The sequence below is a fragment of the Stegostoma tigrinum genome, chromosome 8 (genome assembly GCF_030684315.1).
Source record: "Stegostoma tigrinum isolate sSteTig4 chromosome 8, sSteTig4.hap1, whole genome shotgun sequence".
In the NCBI taxonomy this organism is placed as follows: Eukaryota; Metazoa; Chordata; class Chondrichthyes; order Orectolobiformes; family Stegostomatidae; genus Stegostoma; species Stegostoma tigrinum.
Genome location: NC_081361.1, coordinates 17,633,780 through 17,648,544, shown reverse-complemented (window position 1 = coordinate 17,648,544; position 14,765 = coordinate 17,633,780). Strand labels below are relative to the sequence as shown.

Here is a 14,765-nt window from a genome sequence, read left to right as displayed (position 1 = left end):
AAATGCTAAGCTCATTTACATCTTCCCATTGGAGAAGTCAGCCGGAGAGGATGAGGAAGGATCTCATAGAAATCTGTAACATTCTCACAGAAGTAGACAGGGTAAGTACAGGAAGGATGTTCTTGGTGACTGCGGAATCCAGGATCAGGATTAGTTTAAGGATACACGGTAGGTCTTTCAGGACAGAAGTGAATAAAAATTTCTTGCCCAGTGAGTGTTGGGCCTATGTAACTCTCTGCCACAGGAAACAAAGCATTGAAGATTTTGAAGAAGGATGGAAATATAGTTCTTAGATCTAAGGGTAGAAAGGATAGAGAGACAAAGCAGAAACAGGATACTGAGTTGGATGATCACATTAAATAGTGGAGCAGACTCGAAGGATTGAATAACCTCCTCCTTCATTATATGTTTCTATGAAGATTCAATTGAATCTGCATTGCTCCAACACTTGTAACCTGTTCACAAAAATCTTTCAACCAACTTGAGTGTTCCCACCACCCTCCTGATTTCCAACATTCTTTTGTTCAGCTTTTAGTCCCATTGACCTACCAGTTTGCCACACAAACAGAATCCAGCTGTTGTGTTACGTTAAAAACAATAGAATTGTTGCAACAGTAATAAATGTGATCCAGTACTAAATGCTGGTTAGTTTGCATGGTTTGGATAGTTTGCAGTATACAAGTTCAGATATGTGTTTGAATCTTATTCTGTATCTTTTTCTCTGCTGCTTAGTAATAACCTTGGTGAAAGTTCAAAATGCTACCTGTGGCTGCATGAAAAGCGTGAGTTGTGATGATCAGTAACTTTGGATCTATTAATTCTCAGGTCATGATTAGTTAACTAAGCAATTGGCCTGAATTAATCTGTTATGAATAAATTCCAAAGAAGAGTCCTATTTCACTCAAAACATAAACTCTGATTTTTCTGCCTGCAGAAGCTGCCAGACCTGCTGAGTTTCTGTAGCATTTTGTTATTATTTAAGTATTGAAAAATGTTGTGTTCTCATGCAGAGTCCCATTTCATGAAAGTAACTGCTATTTCAACAATTGGTTGCTCTGAGACTGCCACTTCTCAGGCCTTGAGGTATTTTTTGTGTTAATCCATTATTGATCATCTTACTATTTCAATGTTACCCTTTTGCAGAGGATTTCAGGATTAGAACAGTCGAAGAGGTGAAATACATCAAAAATGTTAACCGAGAAGAATCTGATTGGTCAGAGAAGGGACATGCTGGTCATGAAGATGAACAGAAAGTTGCAGTCAGGAACCAGGAGAACCTGGTAAGAACAGTAATGTTTTCTGTAATAAACTTGGGTATCTGTCACTGTAATTCTAAACCAAAAGAAGCATAAATCAGTCAAGACAGAATTAAAAAAAAATTCTTGCTTTATTTTGTCCTTATTTAGCTCCAGTGATGACTTCTTTTCGTTCAGGTAAACACTTGTTAAACATTGCAATGTTACTATTTTAATACTGAAGCAGATGCTGTCATCTGGCATTTCTCTCAATTTGCTATCTTAACTTCAGAGGACCACCAGAACCCACGGAACAGCTTTATAATTGACTATAAATGGTTTTTGACGTGGGAGACCCTATGATCTCGTGCCAGAATAATGACAGGAAGTGAGGGGAACTTTGACAATATTCCGTTTTTTTAGGTTTTTTTTATGTGACTAAGAAAAGAACAATATTGTTGATTGCTGCTGTACAAGACTGAGGAATGTCGGAGTCCAGATATGTTTTGTTCTTTATCGTTCAGTGATGGCAAATGGCTGTTTGTGATCACCTTCTAAAGAAAGCTGCTGAGGTTGTTAAATTTATTTTCCCAGTAATGAACAATAGTGTAAGGCTTTTCAGAAGAATTCAATACCTCCCTATGTTCTTTAATCTTAGATGCTGAAGCAGGTCAGGATGACAGCTGAAAACAGGATAAAAGAACCTTGACTACCTTGATTTAAAAATAAAAGAGAGAAGGACTCAGTGGCTGTGGTTACCTCTTTGGAGAGAGGACCAAAACTAACATTTCAGGTTGGAAGGTGCACCCTGATTCGCTTGGTGGCAGATACACCTCAGGTTGAAGCCCTATTCCAGGACTTGTGCACAGAAGGCACAGTTGCTGTTCTGCCAGAGGTATCCTCTCTTCAAATGAGGAATTAAACCCTGTCTATGCTGTCACCCAGATCCTGACTGGTTGGGTGAAAGATGGGGTGGTTCAGTGATAGTGTCCCTATCTCTGAGCCTGGAGGACTGAGTTCAAGTCCCAATCGCTGCAGAGGTGTGTCGTAACATATCTGGACATGTTGATCAAAAACATCTATCCCTGAGGAAGTTAGAGTGATTTCCTGGGGCTGTAACTACGGGCCTCCATTTGTGGTCGGTATGACTCACCTTGTATCAAGGAACCCTTGTTAAATTGAAGTCAATGTTTGCTGCTTAATGTCAAGAGTAGTCAACCTTGCCTTGCCACTGGAATTCATGTTTGATCCAAAATTGAAATTAGTTGCTTTGGCAGGAAAGATGAAAAAGTAGCAGTTCCTTAAACTGGGAAGTTCTAAGATACAGAGGAGGCTAGGAGTCTGTCAGAAAAATTTAGTATGGAGGTTTGGCAATTAATCAAGATAAAGCTTTCCTTTCTTCTAAGAGATATGGGGAATAAATGTAAGAATGTTATGCTTCTGTTATAGAGGGAATTGGAAACACCACATCTCAAATGCTGTGATAACAAGGTGTTGAGCTGGATGAACACAGCAGCCCGAGCAGCATCAGAGGAGCAGGAAAGCTGATGCTTCGGGTCTAGACCCTTCTTCAGAATTAAAATGCTGTGTACAGTTTTGGACTCTTTATTTACTGAAGGATATAAATGCATAGGATGTGCTTGTGGGGTTTACTGGATTGATACCTGGAATGATACCTGGATTTGTGTTAAGTTAAGGCTGGACTAGTTACCAAGAGAGTTTCAAACCGCAAGCCATGACTTGATTAAAATATGGGAAGATCCTGAATAGTCTTGACAAGGTGAGGTCAAAATGATATTTCCATTTGTGGGTAAGTCCTGAACTAGGAGCCATTGTTTTAAAAATTAGATGACTCCCTTTCAGGAAGGCCTAGAGGGCAAGGAATTTTGTTATGTCACTTTAGAACTCCATGCCTCAGGAGACAATAGAATGAAGATAATAGCTTATTTATAAAGGCAGAGGTAGATCGATTCTTGTTAGACAAGAAATTCAAAGGTTATCTGGGAGCTTGAAAGACAAACAGATCAGCCATGACTTTAATGACTGGCAGATGAAGCTTGAGGGGCTGTATATTTGTTTAGAGCAAACTACTTTAATGATGCTGTTTAAATCAATAATTTAAATTGCACTGATTTCATAGCTTGTTTTGAACGAGCACACAAAGATCCAAGTTTTGCTCCAGATTCAAATCGAAATAGGTAATTGAGATCTTGAGGATTCAGATATATCGCACCCTTGAATTTCCTGAGCTCTACAATACCTTTGAATGCAACGTGAGTCATTAAATTTACTGATCTGCCCAGACTCTGCAGCAGTGCCACCAGGAATCTTGTTAGATCCAAGATTAATTCAAGGCCCTTTCATGTGACTGATTAAGCAAGGGATTCCAATTTCAAATCACTTTGTGCTTATTGGATTAATTTTAAAGGCCCTGTATCTCAGTACGAAAACAGTAAATCTCTCCAATGAGAGTTGTATGCAGAATATCTGGTAAGCTACCTATAGATGACCAGAAACGTGCTGTGTTTACTTCTTTCTGACAGAACTGGCTCATCTGTCAAACCTACTGGTTAACCTATTAGTTATTGACAGTGTTTTCTTTTATAATGTATCCAATATAATAGAACTTGTAAAGTACAGTCAGTTGCACTGTTTAAATTCTTTGACACTTAGGTTTTCCGAGGAGTAATTTACTAACCTAACATACATCACACTGCATAAGGGTGGTAGAGGCTGAAATCCACAGAACAATTAAAAAGTATTTAGATTTATACTTGTGATGCCAAGGCTATTGAGCATATAATACAATAACAGAGATAATGGGAACTGCAGATGCTGGAGAATTCCAAGATAATAAAATGTGAGGCTGGATGAACACAGCAGGCCAAGCAGCATCTCAGGAGCACAAAAGCTGACGTTTTGGGCCTAGAAGGGTCTAGGCCCGAAACGTCAGCTTTTGTGCTCCTGAGATGCTGCTTGGCCTGCTGTGTTCATCCAGCCTCACATTTTATTATAATACAATAACAGATGGTTAGTTGAAGCTGTTCAGCTTAAGAAGAACATTGTTCTCTGCATAGGCTGTCATAGTGCGAACACGTGGCATTTTGAGACCTGTGGAAGTTGAGGTACTGTGGTCAGGTTTTACTTTTTAAGAAATGATGCGCAATGTCAAGGCAGTTATGATTATTTCACAACAAAATCTGAAACTTGCTGTTATAGAAGTCTACCGCACAGAACAAGAGCCTTCACCCATTGTTTTTGACTGACACAGCCTCAATCGTGTAACACATCCAATTCCCTTTTCTAGCACTTGATACAAAAACCATGTATGCCCTGGCATCACAACTTGTAAAACTAATTATTTAAAAAAAATTTGAGCATTTCCGCTTCTGCCACTTTTGCTGGCAATGAGTTCCAGATTCCCACATCCTTCGGGTGGGGAGAAAAATACCATCTCACCCCCTCTAAACCTCCTGCCCCTTACCTTAAATCAATACCCCTGGTCTACAATCCCTGCGACAAGGGGGTGAAAAAGTTTCTTCCTGTTAATTCAATGTCTGCCATATTTTATGCGTCTTAATCATGTTCTCAGTTATGTTCCCCTGTTGATTTAGTATCAGAAAGTATGACTATTTTTGCAAATGTATGGATTTTAGCATCAAAAAAAATGTTGTGAATTAAAGAATGCATAATAAATTTGTGCCTGTGTGCTGTGGCCCACTATTTCTACAACATCCCGATCACATTTTTCAGATGTTGTTTGATGCTATTTGACTCTGTTTAGACACATATGTGTAACACTGATAGAAGTTGCCCAATGGATGAACGAACTACTACTGAACCAGCATTTCCTCGAAACTGCACGGCTGCACCACAGTCCATAAAGTGCCACATGTTTCATTCCTATCGCTGTGCATACCCTCATGATAAAATGACTGCCACTTTAGCCCAGGAGCAAACAAAACTTGTAGACTGCTTCATGATAGGCCATTAATCAGCCGAGCCTGGCATGGTGGAGTTAAGTGCCAAGGGAGGAATGTTCAAAGGAGGCATGAGGGGCAAGTTTTTTTGTTACAGAGTGGTGAGAGGCTAGAATGCACTGCCAGGGATGATGCTGGAAGCAGAAACGATAGGGACTTTTAAGGTAAGCACATAAATATGCAAGGAATGGAGGCATATGGACCAAGGGCAGGCTGAAGGGATTAGTTTCATTTGGCATCGTGATTAGCACAACATCATTAGCAGAAGGGCCCATACCTGTGCTGTACTGTTCTTTTAACTCAGTGTCAGATCTAGGGGGCCCGAAGCTGTGCCAGCACCGATGTTCCCCCTAGGTTGAGAAGCAACAGCTGGGACATGCCAGTTGGCTTGCTGATGCATGGCAGCCACTTTTGGAAGTTGTTGCTACACGCAGGGCTTGGAGATCCATGCAGCAAAAACATGGCTGTTCTGTCCAGTTGCTGTCTCCATCTGGCTTTCTCTTTTTCACAACGAGGTTTAGGGACTGAGGAATGGCTGTGCACTCTTTACTTCTCCTGCTGACAGTACAGGTTACAAGGAAAGTTGATTCAAAAGCATTTATGTGCTTAAATCATATTTCTATATGTATTATATAAAATTATGAATTTTGATTTTGGAGACTGGCTTCAGTTTCATTTAAAAATAAATTGTGGGATGGAGCAACTTTTTAAAATTTATTCTTTCATGGGATGCGTGCATTGCTAGACTTCATTTATTGCTCATCCCTAATTGTCCAGAGAGCAGTTAAGAGTTAGCCGCATTACTGTGGGTCTAGAGTCACAGGTAAAGCAGACCAGGCAAATATGGCAGATTTCCTTCCATAAAGCATATTTGTGAACCAGATGGGTTTCTATGACAATTGACTGTGTTTCCACCAGGCTAGCACTTTGGTGTTCCCCGTTTCTCTTTTGGGACAGGCATATAGTCTCCCTGCTGTAGGAAAGACCATTGTGAAACTTGAAAGGGTTCAGAAAAGATTAACAAAGATGTTGCTAGGATTGGATGGTTTGAGCTATGGGGAGAAGCTGAATGGGCTGGGGCTATTTTCCCTGGAGCATCAGAGGCTGAGGCTATGTAAATCATTACATCATGATTTTATAAACTTGACTGAGGTTTAGAAAATCATGAGGGGCATGGATAGGGTAAATATTCAGTTTTTTCCTTTGGGGTGGGGGAGTCCAAAACTAGAGGTCCTCGGTTTAAGGTGAGAAGGGAAAGATTTAAAAGGGACCTGAGATGCAACATTTTCACACAGAGCATGGCGCGTGTATGGAATGAGCTGTCAGAGAAATTGATGGAGGCTGGTACAATTACAAAATTTAAAAAGCATCTGGATGCGTGTATGAATAAGAAGGTTTAGAGGGATTTGGGCCAAATACTGGCAAATGAGACTAGATTTATTTAGGATATCTTGGACTGAAGAGTCTGTTTCCACTGCCACACATCTCTGATTCTATAACTCTGTTAAGGAGAGATTGATTTGTATTTGCAAAACAAGTTTGCTTCCTTTAAAATATCCAACAGTGATTCACAGTTAGTGAAGCATTTTTGATTTGTAGTCACTGTTGTAACGTAAGAAACATGGCATCTGCATTGTATGCAACTAGGTCCCACAAGCAGCCATTGGATGAACGACTAGTTAATCTGTTTTTCCTTGTTGGTGGAAGCATAAATATTGGCAAAAGCACTGGGGTTAGCCTGTACTTTCCTCTTCAAAATAGTAGCACTGGTCCTTTTACATTTCACCCTGGGGATAATAAGATCTCAGTTTCACACCTCATCCTAAATATGACACATTTGACAATGCAGCACGCCTATATCGTTCTACACAATATCAGTTTTGATTGGGTGTTTAAATCTCTAGTGAAAATGGACTTACCTGAGAGGACTGTTCCCAAGGTCAAACTTGATTGCAAACTTCAATTACAGATCGTTGATAATCTTTCCTTCTGCTTTTTACCATCTCTGTGCACACAGTGTCTGACCTCGAGCTTTAAAGCTGAAAACATGGCTGTTTTCTACAAAATTAAATATTAGGTATAAACCTTTGATAGAAAGTATTAACACACCAGTAAGTTGAACCAGCGGTGATAAAGTTTCAGGTAAAATCTTTCATTTTTGCTTATTCACCAAGCTGTTTGATCTCAGTTAAATATACAAGCAATTCACATTTAATGTATGAATGCATCTTTGTCATTGCTCAGAATGAATCCATACTTTAATCCAACAGTCACGAGTCCTTTGATAACATTTAGGGTGTATGATTAATTGAGAGAGATCAAAAACAGAATAAATTCACATGTTGGTTAACCAAATATTGAAAGTGTAATTGATGGGTGGTAATGGTTGCATTTGCAAACTAAATATCGGATTGTTCAAACAAAATAAAGTAAATGCAAGATCTGAAATCACCTTTGGCCCGTCAAGCTTAAATATTGCAACCTGATTTTAGATTTTGGGGAGCTAAAACGTAGCTTCATGTTGGCAGTAGGGACTCGTAGAAGATATTCCAAGATCATCTAATTGGTCATTCAAGATTGGGTGATATCAATGGCATCTTTGTTGAAATTCTTGGTTTGAGAATAAAAAAAATCAGCTTCTGTGGTGTCAGTTCAAGTCCTCAGAGGATATCCTAACACTTTGTAGCTGAAGGAAAATATCTCAAATAATGCAAAGCAAGATTCCAATAGATAATTGACAAGATGTTCAATTTCTAGCCATGTTTCTTGAGTGGTGAGCTAAAATATCACCTTGAAACAATAGACAGCTTATCACATCATAGCACTCTATCTCCATCTCTCTCTCTCTCTCTCTCTCTCTCCATACCATCTCCCCCCCACCACCAACCAACGCACAATACATTTTGAGCTCAAGTGTCCAGAATGGAGTTTGAACACAGTCTTCTGACTCAAAGGTGAGTGTTCTTCTCCTAGGCAAAGGCGAAGCATTTTACCAGTCATTACCCATTCATCACACAAATCTATTTTTGTTGCTTAATTTGCAGAGCTGTGCTGTGATGACAAACCACCTTGTAGTGCACTATCTTGAATCTTTTGTTAGAGGGAGGTGTGCAAGCATTAATGAGCAATGTGGCCTGCTACTTGAATTCCAATATTTCGTGGCAGCTTGTTAGTGTATTTTCAATTCAACTTGGAGCTGTCTGCTGGCTGTCAGCATAGGAAATGGTCCCGACACTTCGCCACAATCAAATGTGTTCAGTAATATTCCTGAATGTCAATGCTGTCTCAACTCATTGAACACTGACATTTCTGCAAGTTCAGACTGTTCAACTTAAAAAAAAGAGAAATATTGTTCTCTGGAAGAAATCAAATGAATCTGCAGGCATCATACTGGCTAAGATGGAGTAGGTTACCTCGGACAATTAGAACATGGAAGAACTGAGGTGTAAATTGTTTCTCTTGTTTCCTCGTCATCCAAGTCAAACATGGTTTGATTAGCAAACTCAGTGATTCTTGGATATGGAAATTTGATGCTGTTGATTTTTGGTTTAATTTCCAATGTAGACCACTTTTTTGCAGTTTCGTACTTAGAATCCAGTTGCAACGTTGGTCCGGGCATGATGTAAGCGGTGGCTTTAGCCCAACTTGTGTGGATTTATTGAATGCCTCAAATGCACATTGTTGATACTGATCAGTTAAGTTGCATAGCTGTGAATGGCCGTGGTTTCCATGTGTCTGAATCTGAAGTGATTGGAAAGGAGGCAATACAACTTAACGTGTTACAACGTGTTAAAGAAGCAACATTCCGAATGACACAGGTGGGCAAAATAGTGTGTGGATTATATAAGTCATGGGGGTTGGATGTGGCAGTGTTTCATCAGGTTGTAATCATTCATCCTCACATGGTTAGCTCTTGAGTAGGATTTACAAGCACTATGAGTATGTAAGTATCTTCCTTTTAGACTACATTGATGTAATTCCAAAGAGAGCATTCATAACTCTAAATGCGCAGAGAATAATTTCTGTAGCTGTGACAAAAAAGGATAGGTTTCGAATGGAGAAGACCATGCCTAAACTATGAACAAAAACAAAGTTGCTGGAAAAGCTCAGCAGATCTGGCAGCATCTGTGGAGGAGAAAACAGAGTTAATGTTTCGGGTCCGGTGACCCTTCCTCAGAACTATGCCTAAACGATGTTAAATTGGTCACTACTGACAATATGCCAGCTTTTCAGACTCTTGCTGGACCAGGAATGACATACTTAAAGCTACCGTTGCATTGTCTAGTATCCTTGCTCTTATTTTTCAGCTGCTCCATACAATATATTTACAACACACTTTTGTGCTGATAGCTTAGATGCAAAAAACTTGCAGATAATCCTACCTTTTGGGACTTGTGTTTTTGGCCAAGGGATTTCTCAGGCTTGCATTAAAGATGTGCTTGCTGTCTGACACAGCCTCTGGTTACTATTTCTAACCCCAGCCCAGTGTATACCTCCTGTAAGGAATTTTGACCTGTGCCCACTTGCAGCAGTGTTTGGCTTGTCCTGCCGGTTTCTGACCTCTCTCCAATTGAAAACCTTTGTACCTGTGATGTTCTGACGCTTCAGTTAGTTGGAAGAACAAAAAATGTGTGTGCTACTGGTGTGCAGTTGTGTTTTACCGCCAGCTGTATGACCTTTTTTCCTTTTGTTGTCATACCAACACTCATCGTAAACCCCCATAGCCTGGCTCCTTGCAATTTTTCTTTAGTCATAGACTCATTGTTATATGGCACAGAAGAGGTTCTTCAGCCCAGTAAGTCCACCTATCCACATGAATTCCACTTCCTGGCACTTGGCCCAAATTCTTGAATGTTCTGACATTTCAACCACCCATCCATAATTTTTTTTCCCCAAGGTCATGAGTTTTCCCATCTCTACTGCTCTCTTGATTTCCCACTTCCCTCTGCCTCTATGAAGTTCAGTTGTCTTTTCAGCATTACAGCTCATTTCTGCATGGAGATTATTTTCTCCTTGTTGACTTCTCTGAGCCCTGGCTATGTTGTTATTCAACTGATCTTGGACTTACCATGAAGAGTCTAATTACACCAGAGATATAGTTCACTTGCCTCCTAGCACAACTAACAGTTGGCACTGATAGCATAGAGTCTACCCATGTCACTTTCACACATTTATTGATCTATAGTCCCTGTCAGTAATCTTTTGACCTCCTCAAGGATTCAGAACTGTCCTGAGTAATGTTGTAAAGCTGAAAAGCTCTGTCCTTACTGTTGGGCAAGATTATATGTGGTCACCTAACAGTTCTTGGTTGCGGGTGTGTGTGTGTGTGTGTGTGTGTGTGTGTGTGTGTGTGTGTGTGTGTGTGTGTGTGTGTGTGTGTGTGTGTGTGTGTGTGTGTGTGTGTGTGTGTGTGTGTGTGTGTGTGCGCGCGCGCGCGCGCTCATGCTCTAAAGGGTGCTCTCTAGGTATGCCAGCTAGTTTGAGACAAAAATAATCGTGATTTCATCACAGGGTAACGTTTCAGCAGCCATCTCTGAGCAAAACAGAGAGGAGGGAAAAGATGAATTTGTAATAAGAGTTCTCGGAAGTTAACGGCCAGTCTAAAGACAGTTGAGGGAAACAACCATTCACTGAAACCTCAAAGACATCTGCAAGTTTTACCACTGCTGATGAAACCATAGGAACAGGAGTAGGCCATTCAGCCCGTTGTCTGGTTCACCATTTAATGAGACTGTGGCTGATCTTTAGCTAAACTCCACAATCGTGACTTTGGCTGAGATCCCTTGATACCTATGCTTTATGAAAATTGATCAATCTCACATTTGGAATTAACAAATGATCCTGCATCCCTGTTGTTTGTGAAAGAGAGTTCCAAATATCTACCACCCTTTATGTCTCTCTCCTGATGTTGTGACCCTAATTGTCAGACTATGCCCCCTATTCTCGAATCCCTAACCAGTGGAAAAAATTGATCTGGTATTTTTCCTGGTAATATCTTGAAGTCTTTGATCAGATCACCCCTTATCCTTCGAAATTCTGGAGAAAACAGGCCAACTTTGTATAATATCTCCTCATAACATAACCGCTGAAGTCCAGTATCATTCTTGTAAACCTACGTTGTAGCCCATCCAAGGTCATCATATCCTTCTGAAGGTGTAGTGCCCAGATCTGCTCTGAGTGGGGTCGAACCAGGAAATTGTATAGCTGCAGCATAACTTGTGCATCCTTATACTCTATTCCTGTAGATATAAAGGCCAGAATTCTATTAGTTTTCTTGATTATTTTCTGCGCCTGTTTGTGACATTTTAGGTGCTTAGACCTTTAAGAACAGAAGTCTTTTTGGACTTCTAGAAAGTAACCACCGTCAGGGACAAGTTTGCAACTAAAAATCTGTGGTCTTATTTTAAAAGTCTAATACCTCACAAATTCTGAGGACTTCTAAACTGCATAGACTTTATTGTTCCTGTCTTTACCAGAAATTGCCTCTTCTATAAATGTATTACTTGTGTGTATATGTTGTGGCAATTTATTATTTTTCTCTGGGTTGGCTGAAAATCTTATAATTTGCTCCTTTAATTTGATCTATTTAACAGTATTTTTCAGTTATCGTTTGATATTGCTACATGTTAGAAAGAAATAAAAATATTTGTTATGTCAAACCAAAAAGGGCTAAAAGACAAGCGATAATTTATCCCCTCTTCATCTGGTTGTAATGTCATACATATAGTCCCTTTGCATAAAATCACAGCAGTGTATGAAGCTAAATATAAAGGTTATGACTTTGTAAGGGAAGGTGATTGAATTAAATTTGCATTATCTGATCTAGTTAATCTTACTCCATGTGACTTTAGATGTTTTTGAGTCCCTGTGTGAAATGCTGCGCATGTACGATTATCAGTAATCACTAAATAAGTGAGTCCAGATTTTCCAACATTCCAGAATTAAATCAAACAGAGAACAACATACAGTTACTTGATTATGCACTTTCTTCTGGCTCCCACAAATCATTCAAAATGTATTTTGTCAGTTGAAATGTTACCTTTTTCTCTTCCACTTGCAGTTCTTTTATTTTGGTTACTAACGGGCATGTTTTCCTTTTGTCAGATCAGTCCTGCCAATAGATTTTGTGGCTTGAAAAATAATGGGGACAAATTTCATCAGCTTTCCATTCCATTGTATGTTTGCACAGGGCTACTTTAGTACAGTCAAAAATGATGGGAGAGCTTAATGAATATTACATGTAAATCAGTTTATGCATAATTTGATGTGATTTATGTACAGTGTTCATCCAATAAACTTGATATTAAAGGAGCAGTGATGTTCTGTACTTTTCAGGGAGCCCTTTCTTAATGGTAATCCCTTTGAAATTGTTGCAGCAATCAAAATTTCAGTGAGTCTGACAGGAGCCAATTTTGACTTCATTGGCATTCTAGATTTTGCTTTGAGCCCACAGCCTTTTGAGTTAGAGCAGTGTGTTTTATGAAAGAGCTAGCACGTGGATGTAATAGAATTTAAGTTTATAATTTAGATCCTTCCATTACCTCAATCCCTCCTTGTTTCTGTCAGCTCCTTAGCCGACAACTCTCCAAGATCTTTGCCCTTCTGCAGCATAAAGATTAGAATTAAAAGAAAGTTCACCACAGATATTGTCTCAATGTGACAGTCCCGAGAGGAGTATAAAAATTGCAGGAGGGAAGCTTTAAAAAAGGTAATTAGAAAAGCTGAGGGAGTGATTGGGAGAGCTTTGGCAGGTAGATTAAAGGGAAATCTAAAGGAGTTTTGTTAAAAGGGTAAAGGAATAACCAAGAAAAGAATAGGGACCACAGACTTAGGGAGGGAAGTAGTGAGGAGGGTATCTGTAATTAATAGGAGATTATTATACTGTTCAGCTGGACAGAGCAGCAGCAAATGAAAGTCAACCAGGAAGAGTGAGGTAATACACTTGGAGAGGGCTAAAAGGGCAACGGATGATATTATGAATGGTAGGACTACCTTGGAAAGCATTGATCCTTAGAAGCACCTTACTGTGTAAATCTAAAGATTTAAGCAAGGTAGGTCAAGTGGTAAGAAGGCATGTGGACTAATTGCCTTTATTTGCCAAGGCATAGAGTACAAGAGCAAGTGGCTATACTGAACTGCAAAAAAACACACTGGTTAGGCATCAACGAGAGTGCTGCATGCAATTCTGGTCACTACTAAGAAGGATGTAATTGCCCTAGAGATGCTGCAGAGGAGATTTACCAGGCTACTGCCTGGAAAGGAGGGTTTGAGCTATGAGGAAAGATTAGACAAATGGGGGTTATTTACCTTGAGGTAGTGAAGATTGAGAAGGAACCCAATCGAGGTGCATAAGATTGAGGGAAGTCGCTAAGATGGATAGGAAGGGACTTTTTTTCCTGTTAGTAATAGGATCAATAACCAGGGGATATAGATTAATGATAAGCTGTGGAAAACTGTGAGAGTCTGGAATTGACTGCAAGAAAGGGTGGTTGAGTCAAAAACTCAAGTTTAAGCAGTTTGTAGATATTCATTTGCATTACCATAGGCTTCAACCCATTGAGTTAAGAGCTAGAAAATGGGATTAATTGTGGTCTGATCTTCTTTGACAGTACATGGACATGGTGGATAAAATGGACTCCTTCAGTGCTTTTAACATCTGAGTCTATGAATTCTGGCCTCGTGGATATTTCCAGTTTTCAATGCTCCGTCAAAGATTGCCACGCATTCAGCTGCTTAGATCCCAAGTTCCAGAAATCCCTCCACCAGTGCCTCTGCTGCTATGCTTTGCCTTTCTTTTAAGGAGCCCTTTATGCATTCAGTTTACCATCCTAGTAATCTTTGTGTCAGATTTTATTTGATAGCACTTCAGTAAAAGTTTGGAACTTGCAAATGATGCTTTCTATTTATGCTTAGAATAGGTCACACTTTGATTTTGTCATTTGAAGTCCTGACAGGCATGAATGCATAGCTGTTAATGTATCCAGTCATAGCAGATCTATTATTTTGCTCACAAGTGAGTCAAGAATATGTTTTAGGTCCTTTACGTCATTTAAGATTTAATGTATTATCTTGCTTCGCACAGACATTCTAACCATTGACCCTTGATGTTAAATAGCATTACCATTGCTAAATGCCCCACAACAAGTGTCCTGTGGCTTACCATTGGCTATTAACTGAACTGGACCAGCTATATAAGATCTGTGACTCCAAAAACAAACAGGACAGAGGCTCGGAATCCTGCAGTGGGAAACTCAATTGATGACTGAAGGCGTGTCCTGAACTACAAGGTACAAGTCAAGGATGTGAAGGAATACTGTCCACTTGCATGGATGAGTGCAGCTCCAACAATACCCAAAAAGTTTGAGTCCATCCAGGACAAAGGACCTGCTTGACTGGCATCTGTTACCTTCAATACTGACTCCTTTTGCCACCTAGGCCCACAGTGGAAAGCATATGTGGAACCATTTACAAGATTCACTGCCAGAAATGACCAAGGTACCTGAGACAATGTCTTACCAATTAAAAAGGGCAGTAGATTCTTGGGAATAGG

General features: G+C 39.8%; 1 protein-coding gene across 1 annotated transcript in view; it reads left to right on the top strand.

The window, feature by feature from the left end:
* Window positions 1-14,765, top strand: part of LOC125456055 (uncharacterized protein C1orf21-like) — a 170,933-nt gene that overhangs the window by 102,130 nt on the left and 54,038 nt on the right. The window contains exon 3 of the mRNA XM_048538718.2: window positions 1,144-1,280. Coding sequence (XP_048394675.1) covers window positions 1,144-1,280 — 137 coding nt within the window. The remainder of the gene's footprint in view (window positions 1-1,143; window positions 1,281-14,765) is intronic.